This window comes from Ambystoma mexicanum, chromosome 4q (genome assembly GCF_040938575.1).
Source record: "Ambystoma mexicanum isolate Mex_15411 chromosome 4q, UKY_AmexF1_1, whole genome shotgun sequence".
Taxonomy (NCBI): domain Eukaryota; kingdom Metazoa; phylum Chordata; class Amphibia; order Caudata; family Ambystomatidae; genus Ambystoma; species Ambystoma mexicanum.
In genome coordinates, this window is record NC_090928.1 from 398,250,687 (window position 1) to 398,266,009 (window position 15,323).

The window sequence follows — 15,323 nt, forward strand, 5'->3', positions numbered from 1 at the left end:
AAGACTATCTTCCGAGGTAGGGTCTTCCAACGCGATAGGGGGAGCAGAAAGCAAAGAAGGAGGTTGTTTATACTGCTGAAAAGGCTGTGTTCCGAGATGCAGGATATGCAGCCTTATCTGTGAAAACCTTCAGTCCCCTCATGTATATTGCATTTCTGCAGAAAAACAAATAAAAAGAAATGTGGTCCGCCTTCATCAGGGCATTGAATAGAGCACCCTATGGGTAAAAAAAAGAAACAATGGCAGATGTCTTGAGCAGGCAGAATTCAGCCTCCCACTCGTGGGAGCCCTACCAGGAAATTTTGGATGACATATTCTACTGGGGGCTCTTCAGATTGACCGCTATGCTACCAATGGTAACGGGAAATTAGAGTTGTTTCACACAAGGGAATTTCCTCTGGAAGAGGACTCATGGGGTTGCGTTGTCTGTCACCTGTCGTAGGTCGACTGTGCGCTCTGAGAACTGTGCCAAGGCAGCCTACTCTGGCCTACCGCAGAACCGCAGAGGCAAATGAATGGGGAGTATGAGAAATTCAGTTGGCATGGCTTGTAGCGGGTGGACAGTCTGATCCATAACGTGCACCGAGACCGCATACAGTACCTGGCCCCAAAGCCTAGCAGGCCCATCGTGGAAAAAGGAAGAAGCCAAGAGTCGACATACGGTCCCAAGCAGAACCAGTGAAATGTTCCTCAGGAAGAAGGTAACGGGAACAGTTGAAAGTTCGGGAGTGAGCCGGGGGAACCGTGAAAAACTGAAGTCAACAGAAGAAAGCAGAGTAAATCACATTGTTCAGCAACTGACAGGGCAGTTGCACAAAACTGTACAAGTAAAGAACCAGAGTGCTCCGGGAGCCTCTGCCCTACTTCAATGATTTATTTATTTTATTTTTAATTTTTACATTTGTATAGCGCACTGCAGCCCACAGGCATTGAGGCGCTTTTACAGGAGGTGTGCAAAATCAAGATTGCAGGATACCCACTTTGGCCGGGTGGTCCTCCGGAGTTTTCTTGTGGCTTCTTGCTCTCCTCCAGATCCATGTACTGCTAGATGAGTCTATCATACATAGGAAATCAGTTGGAGGAAAGGATCTATTAGAAGAACAAATTACTTTCCTCTGTAATGTATTTTCTGCCCCTCCTGGTGGATAGCTAGTACACCTTCAAAAGTTCAGCAGCCCCTGTGTGGAAGGGAAAGGGCCGCCAGGTGTGTGTGATTCTAGACAATTGTCTGACTTTACCCGACATGTCCCCATACAATGGTCAGGCAAACAGCTCTGGTGTTAGTCTGTTCTCTTTTGTGTTGTGCAAAAGTATTTGTGCTGGAAAAGGGGGGGCAGTGTTTTTGAATGTCCTACTTGGTAGGATGGGGAAAAGGTGTTGAAAGAAGGGGGATACTGCATCTCTCCTGTCAGTGTCTCACTCCCCAAGGGCCCCCCCCACCCATCCAGGTGATACTCCCTCACTGGTCCACCCCCAGGAACTGGATCCAATAGCGATGGCTCTGTCCTGGCCAGGATGACAGATCCCCGGGACTAGCTAGGGAGACACCTTCAGGTTTCTCACACAGGAAAGGTGGCGATACATGCCCTGCAGACCACAAGACGAAGGCAGAGTTTGGAGAATCCAGGAAGCAGCAGAAGCCTGGAGAAGCCAGTTGCGAAAGTCGCCAAAGGGAAGAACTCTGCCATGTGCGACCGATGAGTGCACAGCCAATACACACTCGACCAGACTGCTTCAGTAACATTTAGTTAAGTAATTTGCTGATAAAGAATGAAATGCGATGTAAATTAAAGTACTGTTGAATGCCGTAACAGACATTATTGGAAATCGAATGAAGTGCAACCAATTGAAGGCACTTGTGAATACCAAACATGGTAAAAATGAATGGAGAGCTATTGTGAATACCGTACAGAGTGAAGAAATATTGCACGCTATTGTGAATGCTGCACAAAGCCAGTTGAATGCTCATGAATGGAGCGAAAGCAAAGTGATGCATAATAAGAATCAATACGTGAAGTGTGTGAAACAAGCACGGGCAAAGTCAAGCGGGTAGTAAGGAGTTACAAAGAGGGAAACTTAAAAGTTGCCCAAGTGTAGAGGGGCCCAAACTGAGAACAGACTTGTGTTGGAAAGAGCCAAAGTTGTGGTGGCAAGAACCAGAGGAACACAACTAAGAATAATAGTCTGCCATGCCTTCTGCAGTTTAAGAGAGATTTGAGCTGGCAAGAGCCTGAGTGGTGTTGGCAAGAGCCAGAGAAAAGAAAAACAAAAACAATAAAGTGTATCGTGGCTAAAGCAGCCACGGGAGACTGAGGAATCGGCTAAGTGTCAGTGTCAGATGGAACCAGTGGCTAAATGTTGATAAAAGAAGGAAGAAAGGGTATCAATTGTAAAGGGTGGACTGTGTGGTCCGACAACTGCGCTTAGACTGAGTACCCTGTATGTGAAAAGCTAATGAAGGCATATTTGAAGTCAATTTCATGTGTTGCTACATCATTGTTTGAGAAACTGAAATTGAGAAACAGAACTGTGTTGATTTTCAAAGCTGGAAGTTTGAACTCTTGGGGAAAGGAAACCCCAACATGGGAGATGTAACAAGGAACTGTTATTTTTGGAAGCAAGAAGTGCTCAGGGTAATGGGATTCCCTTCCCCAAGAGTTCAAGCGTATTTTTTTTCACTTGACGAAGCGGAAGCTGATCCTAAAACAGGAACTGGTAGAAGCTCTGAACTTTCTTTTGAGACGGACATCCCTACATATTATATACAGTTCGTTTTGAGGGCAAGTAAAGGTTTTGGACATCTTACAAAGGCTATCCTTAGCTTTCTTTATGTAGAGAAATCCCACCTTAGCATAGGGCAAGTTAGGCCTTACTCCATCCTGCCTTTTGAATTAGACAACAGATTCAGCTTTATACTTACATTTTTATTTGTGTCTTGCTTCCTGATGCCTTCATGCTACATATTCGCACATCTTGTGGTGTTGGAGGCGTCATCCCACTTACTGGAAGGGTAGATCAGGGATGGTTTCCTCAACATTGTCAATGACGGTACAGAGGCGGCCTGTCAGGATTTCGAAGCCAGACTGAATATGGCAGACTGCGTCAATTGGTCTATGGGGGACATCAGTGTTTATTCGCAGGGCCTCCGTTCTTCAAACATCGGGATTTTCCCTGGAGGTGCAGTTGAAGCTGCTTCATATAACCTTTGATGGTGAACAACTCTATGGCCCCAAACTCGGAGTCGTCCCTGGAGAGGGTAAAGAATGTAAAATGATGTCCAAGTCTTTGGGCTTGGTGGTTCAGCAACCCAGGCCATTTTCCACTTCTGCTTTTGGGTCTAGAGAAGGGGTTTCCTTCACTACCCCATGTTTGTCAGATGCCCTATGGCAAGTCAGCGCTAAATGATTGTCGTGCCTAGGCAGGGATGGGGGCATCAAGAGTTCAGACGACATTGACCTCAGTGCCTGCCTCAAAACCTCTTTGAGGTCTCCCCTCGCGTTACTCCTTTTGGAGGGAGAGTCTCTGAGCACTTTGCAAGTTGCATGAGACTACTTCTGATGCTTGTGTGCTGCAGTTGGTCTGTCAGGGTTACTTCCTTCAGTTCCTATGCAAGTGTTCGAAAAAACCACCCGCACTTCCTGGTTCATACCCAGAGCTACACTTCAGGGAGGAATTGGCCACTCTGTTGGCAAAGGGAGCTGTGGGAGGTGGTCCCATTTCCAGAGAGTGGTAAGGGCTAGTATTCACAGTATTTCTTAATACCCGTGAAGTGTGGCGACATCCTGGTCCTCAGAGACTTGAACAAGTTGCTGAGGAAGGACAAGTTCAGGATCATAATGCTGTGAGAGATACTACAGGCTCTGCAGAACAAGGTCTGGCTGGTGCAATTTGACCAAAGGATGTTTACTTCCACATGCTACTTCATCAGAAACACAGGAGGTTCTTGAGATTCATCAACAGAAGCTCACATTTTCAGTTCCAGGTAATTCCCTTTGGGTTGACCTCCACACCCATGGGTTTCAACAATTTTATGTCAGTGGTGATGTCCTACCTCAGTAGCGGATGAACAACTGCCTCATCTGGGGCTGCTCATCGGAACAGGGTTTGAAACGTCTTTAAGACATCTGCCTTTTGGTACATTGCTTCAGCTTCTCCGTAATCTTCCAGAAGTCCAACACAGCTCTGCCCCAGAGACTCCAATTCATTGGGGCAGTCTTTGGCACGCAATTAGGGAAGGCGTTCCGGCTCAAGGGAGAGCAGCCAGCATTCAGCAGATGGTCAGGCTTTTCCAGATTCATGCATGCGTCCCGCTTTAGGCTTTCTCTGTCTCACATGCGCTTTCCGCTTTAGGCTTTCTCTGTCTCATGGCTTCCTGCATATTTCTGGTGCCAAAGGCCAGATAGAGGATGCACTCCTTTCAGTGGACGCCGCAGTGTCAGTGATTGCAACTTTACAGTGACATGTCGGATATCCTCCGAGATTGAGAGTAGTGGCCAATGAGGTGTTTGAGTCAGTAGAACCTGATGGTGGGAGAACCATTCTGGACACCTTAGCCCAATGCTTAGGTTGTCAATCACCCTTAATTGAAAGGCTGGGGTGCTCACTCTAGGGAATCGTCAACAATCCTTTCAGGAAAGTGATCTGTTTTCCCTATGTTGCATTCTCCCAGCTCTTTCAGGAAGTGCTGCAGGACGTATCTTCTCCCCTCTTTGCTGGGAATTCTACTCCTGATCCCTCGCTCCTTGAGTGAGCTTTCCAGCCTCTTTTGTGAAGACTGTCAACATGGCCACTATGCGGTATCCCTGCTTATTGGTAGGACTTGTTAGAGGCTTGTTTCATAATTTTGGATTGGTTGGTCTTTAAAAGATTGTTTAATAATTTTGATTGAGACTCTCTGAAGTTGCTAATTGCTAAGTTCTCCTCACCTGTGTGTTCCACGGCTTGGTATGTTGTACCCGACATCACCACTCTCTTGGACTTTCTCCTGGTTGTGCTAGCCTGTTAGTGACATTATGTATACTCCTTGGCATTCAGCAGCATCTGCTCCTGATCACTTAGGACACTGTCTCCTGATTCTTTCACTTCAAACGCCAAGTAAGTTCAGAAACTTTGGGTCTTTTCATCTGCAAAGTCTGCGTATGTATGAGCAACTCTAAGCAGGGTTAGGCCTTCCCCTGAAGACCTCGTTTCAGAGATTCCTTTTCCCGTATCCATGCTAGGAGAGCATTAGAGAATGTTAGTGACCTGTTGTAAAGCACTTGTGAGGATGTGTGTTTTATGTTCCCCCTGATAATTGACCTTTAGACAACCCTAAGGGTGTAATGCTTGCCATGGTGAGGGTGGCGAGCCAGCAAACTATGGGAGGCACATCAAGTAGTGGTTGAACCAGTCTGTTCCTTAGCTCACCCCACTTCCATGATAAGATGGGGAGTTTTTCCAACTCACCACAGTTCTTCACAGTGGGCCGTGACACCAGCAGGGACCCCCTTCATGTATTATATTTCTCAATTCACCCAATTTCCTTGCTGTGTAGTGCCCACCTTTTCTGTGTTACTCCTCCAGCCTTAGCAGTATGTGAAGACCTGGAGGAAAGTTTCCAAACTTCTGAAGGGTTTTGATCTGCATAGACAATAGATGCATATGTTACCATATACTTTTCTATATGTGCGTCATCTTTGTGCCTATGGAGCAATGTCTGTTTGCTAAAAGTATGTTTTAACGTTCAAGTTTAGGAATACCAGCTGGTCAAAGCAGGAATTAATTAAGATACATAATATTTGGGATATTTCTCTGTGTCGTTTTATATAAATTTATATCGATTTTCAAAATTGTCTGTTTCGTTTTCCAAGTTTGCTTTCTAGGACTAAAACAATTTAAAGTAATAAAGGCTAGCTACTAATCTGACCATTTTCAGAAATCAAATATCCTCCAGCATAAATGTAGTTCCATATTGAATCAAGTACACTACTCTCCTAATGAAGGTTCATTTTGTTGTTTGTCCCATCAGGTTTAATTATTGACGCTTTTGGAGAGTTAAGGGACCAGCAAGAACAAGTTAAAGAAGACATGGAGGTAAGTAGGCCACACCAGCTTTTAATTTTCCATAGTTTGTGAAACAGGAAAACTCTAGTAAAGCAATGACGTATTTTCTGTTATACTTTGTGTGTGTGTGAAGTGTAAAAATAATGTTTCTGTTATTGATAGTTTTATTTTCATATAACGTTATGGCTGCAAAACAGAACGTATACCAAACATAATGTTTTTTATTTTTATGGAGACTTTAATATATCACATAGAACAGAACGGTATCTTGTCATTGTGCAGTTGAAAAGTGTGGCTATACTGTTTTTTTTGTAAGACGTCTCATAGATACTTTCTCAGATTACTTTCTTTTCCAGCCAAGAGTTTGTTGCCGTCTCTGTGTCTCTGCCTCTGGTGAGGTAATACATATATAGCAAATTGTTGCCTTACCAATACTCATCGAAGAGTGAGGGCTACAGTAGTTTACAAGTTAAATGAAAGTTGACATGCATGTGAGAAAATATGGAAAGGTTTCTGTGTCATTGATGGAGGAATAGTGTTTGTTTATGTTTCTGAGTGTTAGGGTGGCCCCTCTGGAAGAACCAAGCTTTCTTCAAGTAATAACATATTTTCAATCACTTTACTAAAAGTGGATATGTATGCAGTTTGAAGCTTACATGTTATTACATATGCATCCTTAAAGGATGAACAAAGGGATGGATTGATTGGTATGTATGCCACATGCCAACCCTTAAAACTGCACGGTGTCTTAGTTGATGACAGCTTGATTGCTGATGATAAGGATCACACATCTATAAAGACAGTTTTACCTTTCTGAGGGTTTCCCTGTGTGCCTTGGACAATGATTGCAGGTCTCCAATTGTCTACGGCACAACTGGAAACTTATGGTTAAAAACATCCTGCTTTAGAAGGCTCCAGCCATTCATAATGCTATATTGTGAGCTAGTACACTCTGTCTCCCGGCCCTGCAAATTGCCAAAACTGGCACACTGAAGGCACTACTGAGGTTCTGGAGGAAGGTGATTGGTTCACATAACTCTTTCACCTCTTTCTTACTCTAACACCATCAGAATAAACACATCTAGTTCCTTCTGCCTCTTTTCAGGCATCCGTTTTGTCACCAACACATCCTCAATATACAAAGGCTGCTGATGGCCTCTTCTGTCGTCCAGGCACATATTGATCCTTCCAAGAAACAATTCTTGGTCTCAACTCGCAGATGACTCAAACAACCTCAACAACATCTACTCCACTATACAGGCCTGGATGTCAGCTAATGACCTGTGCCTAAACAGCGATAAAACTGAAATCTTAATTGTTGGACCACCTAGATCCCTAAAAAATCTCAACAATCAATACACTGACTTCCAGATCGACAACTTCTCTGTCCCCAGCTCAGCTACTGTAAAAACCTTAGGGGTATACCTTGACGCCTCACTCACCATGTCCAGACAAGTGAGCGCCATTGCCTCATCAACAGCCTACACCACCAAGGTCCTAAAAATAGTTGCCTAACTGTTGCCTGAGCAATCATTGGATCTAGGATTGAATACTGCAATGTCCTATTTGCAGGCACTTCTTCTGGTAACATCCACAAACTCCAAGTCATCCAAAATAACGCCCTCCAAGCAGCCCTTAACATCCCAAAAAGAGAACAAATTTCCAAAGCAAGAAGAGGAGGACATTGGCTACCCATCCAGGAGCGCATCACATTCAAAACCCTGTCCATCGCCCAGAAGTGCCTTTCCAACACAGACCCCCCGTACTTATCTCAAAGAGTTGCCAAAGCGTACTCTTAAAGACCTACTAGCATACCATACACTGACCGCCTAATCTTACCCAAAGTAAAAAGATGCAAAGCCGGCTTTTCAATATTTCCCTACTTAGCAGCCAAACAAAGGAACTCCAACCCACCCCCCTCTCTGAGGGCAGACAAATCCTATTGAGTGTTCTGCAAAGCGCTCAAAACACATCTCTTCTCCTAATCTGTAACACCACCTGTACACCACGTGCTCTCTTTGACCCAATTGTACTATATTGCAAGTCCTGATCTTGTTACCCTAATGTATTGCATGACAAAGCCACTGTGATAACATGTACCTGTAAGAGCACCTCAATGCTTCCGGGTTGTAGGCGTGCTCTACAAATGAAATAAATAAACCACTGTCCTTTCCCAACCCACTCTCTCTCCTCCCTGTTTTTCTGTATAAACCATACATAGAACCATAACTGAAAGAGATGTTACTGTGTAATCAGCGGCCATGCACTGCCCAGTTCTTAATCATTCACCCCCACTCAGAAGCTCTACAGATTTGAATGACTTGTGCTGAGACGGCTTTTACAGTTCTTATGGACCCTGTGGCAAAGTCCCTGCCTTGCTTCAGGAAGCCACTGACCCTACCAATTAAAAAATCCACAATTACCTTAAAACTGAATAAACTATGTGGATCCAAAATAGTCAATTGACTGCCATGTAAGACTTTGGACTTATATTTACACTTGGCTCACTGAACAGTACTTCATGTACAGCACGTTCACTTGGTTCACAATTTATTTTTTTGCAATATCTTTAGAAATATTTGTATGCCTTATTTGTTTTTTCTGTCTATATAAATGTTCCCCTTTCAGGTCACTATTTGTTTAATTTATGTTTAGCATTTATTTATTTACTTATTGCGCACTCCCATGAAACATTTGTCACAGTCTACCAGAAATCACCAACAAAAACATAATAATAAAAAATACAACATAATCACTCAAACAAGTGCAGTGAAATGACAACAGTAAAACAATAATCATAATATATATCTTTATTCAAACAATTTCGCTCCTCTAAAAAATGATATGAAAGAACTATACAACTCCTAGAACTCTTTTAATAAAACTCACTGCAGCAATTCTAAGGGTCTACTGCTTAATATGCTATTCCAAAAGTCCTGCAATCCAAGACAAGAAGAATCATATACACATTTCAAGACATATGCTTCCCTTAAAACTTACAATACTGTACCAGACAAGAGCAAATGTGTCATATATCGCCCTTGGAAAGTATGGAGCAGATGGGCGATATGGAAGAAGGACTAGACTCTGAGTAACTGCAAGGTGCGGTCTAGTCTTTCTGTGGTACTGCCTACAAGTACCGGAAAATGGAGAACACCTGTGCGTTGCAACTTTCTTGCTGCCGACGTGAGTACACCTCGCTTGTGCTCTGCCTCCAGTGGTTACTCTGTGTTTCCTGTGCCTTCCTTACCTGTTAGTCTGCCCGTGTCTTTCCGTTACCGCTGTTCGCGGTTTCCTACTCCCGTATGTTCCGCTTTCCTGTCTGTTATCTGCTTCCGCTGCTTTACGCGCTCTGCGCTGCCTTCTAATACTCACACCTGCTTCAGCGTCTTATCTGCCATCGGACGCCTTTTTGCTGGGAACTCTTCGTTGTCCAAGTTCTTTGGAGTACTGTGCTGTTTGTGCTGATCCGCACTGGACCGTTATACCTATTCACAAAGAACACTTACCAGTGCATGCTGGTTATTGAAGTACGGACACACGCCAACAACTTCCTGCCAGCTACAGCTACACAATCTTACAGGGTTTTTCGGCAAGGCTTTTCCCTGGTTTGGGGTGGGGTCCCCGGAGTTCCCCTCTGCCGGGTTAATTGCTTATAGGCAAGGTGGCCTCCGGGGGAGCTCGCTCCTATTTCGTCAAACAGAAGAATAAGATCGTCAAGACAACGACAAAGACAGCCTGGAGGGAAAAGCCGGAAAGCTCATCAGACGAATCCGTAAAGACCCACACAGAATCATCAGGTGAGGAGTGGGCTAGTGGGAAGGAACGTGTGAGTGACAAACCTACAGATTCTGAGAAAATGTCCTAAAGTTTCCAATGAAAAATTGTCCTTACAGAAACGACCAGTTCAGATCACACAAATCTTACCACATCTAGCTGCTCCAATTATTTAATGTCTGAGATACAAATTCATTTTTGAAGCTCAGTTTAAAGATCTTAACCACCCACCCACTCACAGATTTCATTAAATATGGGGGTATAGTTGGACCTTTTTTCCCCTCAAGCCCCACAAAATGCGTAGTTTAAACCCATGTATGGAGCATAGAGATGGAAGAAAGCCCAGATTAGAGGAAAAAGGAAGAAACCCTAGAGTGGGCATAAAAATAAAATGCCAAAGTAGGGAGAAATAAGAGAGAGCGAAACCTAGTCTGGAGACTGAGATTGAGGAAAGCCTCAGAGTGTGGAGAGACTGAAAGAGCCCCAAAGTGCGTGTGAAAAGGAAAGAAGTCCTAGAGTGAAAAGGGACTGAAAGAAACTCAGACTGGGGATGGAGAAGGAGAAAAGCCCCACAGTGGGGCGAGACTTAAAGAACCTCAGAGTGTGGAGTTGAAAAGAGAGAAGTCCCAGAGTGGGGAGAGGCTGAAAGACACCCAAAGTGTGGCCTGAGAAGGAGGTAATCCCAGAGTGCGGAGAGTGTGAAAGGACTTCAGAGTGTGGAACAAGAAAGATGAGTCTCCTCAAAGGGAGAAAGACGCAGAGAGAGAAATCTACACCAGGAAGAGATGCAAAGAGGCCTCGGATGGAGTCCCGGGCGGCCCTCCAGCATGACATGAAGTGCATACCCAGAACTGTAAACATAGGCAAGGGCCTATGGTAAAAAAAGACCTAGCATTGGGGAACGGAAGCCAACATATTTGTGGGAACTGCCCACTGAAAGTCTGTCTTTTTGTTTGTCTTGTATTTTCTAAAGGTAGGGAAAGCAACTATGTCCAAAACCTATACTTGCCCTCACAACTAAAGCTAGACAATGCGTAGAGATGTCAGCAATAAAACAAATAGTGTTCCAAACACCGTTTGGAGTTTCTTCCAGCTCCTGACTTACTTTTCAGCTCGCCTTCTCAAGGTTAAAGCAGTTCCACAAAGCTCTCAGGGTTCCCTTCCCCAAGTTCAAGACAGTTCCACAAAGTCTCGGGGTTCCCTTCCCCAAGTTAAAGACAGAGGTTCAAAGTTGAACAAAGTTCAAAACAAAACAGTTCTCAAAATATTGGGATCCTCTCCACCTTTTACCATGGGTAATACTCTTGATTCCTCCTTTTACTTGCTTTTCATGCAGGGCACTCGGTCTAGGCACAGTTGTCTGACCACATGGTCCACCCATTACATGTCACGCAACCGGTACCCCTTTTCCATCTGCTTTAGCAACAATTGTTCACTGCTTTCACTTGGAAGAAAATAATCATGATATCAGGAATACTTTTTACTGTCAACGCTTTAACCTGGTTATCTTAGTCACCATTCACTTGGTTACACCTTTGATACTTCTCTGGCTCCTACCAATACAGGTTTCCGCTCAACATGCATTTCCTTAACCACTTGGCTTGTGTCAATACTTGTTTCTCTTCTCACACCCTTCCTCGGATTTGCTACTTTGCCAACACTTGTATTTCATTCAATTCATTTTGTGGTATATCCCACCTGCAGAGCGTTGCTTTTATTCCACTCGAAACATACTCCTTACTTGCTTATTCACTCATTCTTTTATGTTGCTTTAATTCTGCACAGATTTCATTAATGCTTTCAATTCATTCGGTATTTCTGTTTCACCACGTTCAGTTAAAGATTATAAGCACTCGCTTCACAATTCATAAGTTCTTATGACAGTTTCCGAAGTATTCTACATTCGAGAAAGTCCTATACCAGGGTGCTCCGAAATCATCAATGAGTGTTTTCCATCTGCACTCACCGGCTTCAGGTGGCAGCTCCCGTCTGCTTCACTCCTTTCCTCGCTGTGCCTCTGCTCTTTGCTCAAGCAGGTCGGGAAGAGTGCTGCTCACTCTCCTTCAGGTCTGCGATGACCAGAGTGCTTCGGCGCCCCACAGCTCCTTCTTGCGCCCGTCAAGGAGGGTGCACAGGACTTCCTGACCTTCTCTGGGCCTTCCTCGGCCCGAGCGTCTCTGGTCCTTGCCTGGCCTGACACGGCTTCCCGCACTTGTGTTTCCCGCTCCTGTCTTTCCAGTTCGCCAGGTTCCGGCTCCAGCCGGCTCCATGCTCCAGCCTGCTATGCGTCCCCTCTGAAAGTGAACAGCCCACATTTTTATATCTGTTGGGCTTACTAAGTGACCACAGGTGGTAGTCATTTAGTCCAATTGCCTGACCATGGTTAAAGGGACACGCTTGACCATAGTTAAAGGGACATGCCTGACCTTTACACTACTCTGCAGACCTCTTCCTCATCGCAGTACTAGATTGGTGAAATGACTCACTAGTGTTCACCAATCTTAGTTGTCTCTTCCTTGTCCCAGTACCATAGTGTGTTGAATGATGGAAAATGTGGGGAGATGTTACAATAGCCCATAAAGGCCGGGAGAGGTTTGAACTGGTATTCATAAGGTAAAGGGGAATATTATGTCTCCCCTGCGAATATCCTCTTCTCCAATACCCAAAGACCATCCACCCAGGTGATCCTCCCTTCGCTTCTCCACCCCCAGGATCAGGATCCAAAAACAATGGCCTTTCCCTGGGCACCTGAGAAGAGGATCCGAGAGGAGTAGGTGTGAGGATACCCTTGGGTTTCTCACAACATCCTAACATCTTGAAGAGCACCCTTTTTACTTGTTTCTGTTATAGAGTAGGGCTTGGATTCATAGATTTGGGAAAAGAGTAGAACTTTTCTTGATTTTCAAGATAATAAAAGTGCTAGAAAACTATACCAACATTCCAGAGTTCTGCTTCTGATCTTAAAGAATATTGGAGAAAGGCACTGCACATTAATGGTTACCAAGGGGTTAAACAGATTAGTCTGGCAACATAGTCTGGTACTTGGGTTTAACTGTAAACTTGCAGAAACAGTTAACAGGACAGTAAGTAACTAATATAAAGACTACGTAGGCCCATTTAACTTTTCTGAGCTTTTTGTGAGCTTTGCAACAACATGGTGAAATATTTGCATTCCTCAAAATAAAATCCCTACCTTCTAGGCTTCATTCCTTTGATGTGAATGTACAGAATAAAAAAAGGAATTGCTAAGTAACGTACGTCCGCTCCACAATAAATTGATTCTCAGTCTCTAATTATAGAAAAATAAATAAAACAAACATATACAAACTGTGTGAAATTATATAAAATGTTATTCTACAGAGCGACTCCAAAATAATGTTGCAATCCCTAGCGCCCAATCATGATCATAACTTCTGGCATTTGATAAATAACATGGGTTCCCTACAGAATTATACCCAGATAAACCCAATTTCAGATGTCACTTGGAAAGAGTATTACACCAAGCTTTATGCTAAACCAGTCACACTGTACAAAAATCCAATCAAACCTGGTGATTCCACTTGGCATTTTGAAATCTTCAGATATATTCCAACTAATCAAAAAGAAAGCATTCTCGAGGTCTTGGCCCTGATGTGCTTGTGGATGTCATTCTAAAAGGATACCCAGCCATGTTGACCTTTATACTCGCAAGTCATCATTCAAGTTAGGTCTTGGTAAAACTCACATATTATACCAATGAATAGGAAGGGCAATCAACTTGATCCAGTAAAATATAGGCTTATCACCCCCTCTTAGATGTCTCAAGTCAAAGCTTTTCTGCACTCATTTTAAAACATCTAGACCAATGTTCACTAGATGCAGGGATCATTGATAAAAATCAAATTGGCTTTCGAAGGAAGCTGAGCACCTCTCTTAAAAAGCTCTGGTTTTAGTCTGTTGTCTTTCATGATGTAAAAAAGTGTTCGTGTTGGAAAAGGGGGGCGGGGGTAGAGTTTCTTAATATCCTATGGGTAAAATGAGTTATAAACAAGAGTGTACTGCGTCTCACCCGTCTGTGTCCCACTTCCACTCCCCGAGGACCCCTCATCCGGGTGATCCTCCTACACTGGTCCACCCGCAGGAACTGGATTCAATAGCGATGGCTGTGTCCTGGCCACCTGGATGACAGACCCCGAGTAGTAGTCAGTGAAACACCTTCCGGTTTCTCAGAGGAGACACCATTCCAATTCTGACCTACCTTCTCGGTTTAAGTGCACTAGCTGATGATATCCCAGACCTTCCTGGAGGTGTTGAATCGTCAGCTGCTGTAAAGTCCTGTAGTATAGGGGTCCTGGAAATATGTCTTGGATAGAGGCCACCAGCAAGTCTACAATCCTTGCTAGTGACCGAATCGATATCAGGGTCTTTGCTAGAGCTACCCGCAATTCTTTCTTTATCACTCTTATCTTGGGAGCTACAAGGTCGCATTCGTGGTATCCACTACGAACCCCAGAAACGTCATGTGCTGTCTTAGAGTCAGCTCAGACTTCTCCAGATTGATAAGGAAGCCCAGTGATGTCAGAAGATCCGATGCCCATTGCACTTATTCTCATATTAGCAGTGAAAAAACTGTTGCTACTGGAACATCAGCCAGATAAACTATCACTCTCATACCACTCTCCCCCATGGCCACTGCTACCAGTCTCATGATCTTCGTGAATGCCCAGGGAGGAGAAGCTAGCCCAAACGGGAGGCACTTGAGCTGCCATACCTGCTCTTTTCATATGAAGCTCAGATACGTGCAGTGATCGCTGGTGACCGGGACCTTCAGATACGCATTCTTCAAATCCTTTCTTACTAACCAGTTTCCCTTTTGGAGAATGTTCCAGAGAAGGTGAATCCCTTCCATCTTGAAATGCCTGTAGACTAGCCACCCATTAAATTTAAAGGAACTGATGACTGGCCGCACTTTGTCTTTCTGGTGCACTAGGAACATGCTGCTGATGAACACTGGTGTGAGAGCTCAGTGAAAGGTTTCCCCCCCATCATAGGTAGTAGACACAGCTCTTCATCAAACAGCCTGTCTTCTGCCTCTGATTGCGTTAGATATCTGGCTAGTGTCCTCTGTATGGGTCCGCAGATGAACTCCATCCTGAAGCCCACTACTGTCTGCAGCAGGCAGGCATCCCTGGAAAGCATGTGCCAATTTGCTAAGAAGTATCTTGTTCCCCCCACTCCCTAGAGGATAGCGCGCTATTGCTGCTATCACCTGATTGAGCACCTTGGTGCCAGATATAGCCTTGCCCTCTGCGTCCTCAGGTACTACACCCTCAGACTGGGAAGAACGAGTCCTACTGACAAGACTCCCAGTATTGGGTTCTATGATTCTGAGGTCTTCTCTGTATTTGGAATCAACCAGATGAAGGGCCTCTACTGTGGCCAGTCCCTGAAAAAACACGGCTGGCCAAAATATTCTTAATTGAGGACTGTGCCTTCTATAGGGCCATGTATAATCGCACAAATTT

At 44.3% G+C, this 15,323-nt stretch overlaps 1 protein-coding gene across 1 annotated transcript in view; it reads left to right on the top strand.

Moving 5' to 3' along the window:
- Nucleotides 1–15,323, top strand: part of RYR2 (ryanodine receptor 2) — a 3,854,281-nt gene that overhangs the window by 3,793,465 nt on the left and 45,493 nt on the right. The window contains exon 102 of the mRNA XM_069607971.1: nucleotides 6,008–6,072. Coding sequence (XP_069464072.1) covers nucleotides 6,008–6,072 — 65 coding nt within the window. The remainder of the gene's footprint in view (nucleotides 1–6,007; nucleotides 6,073–15,323) is intronic.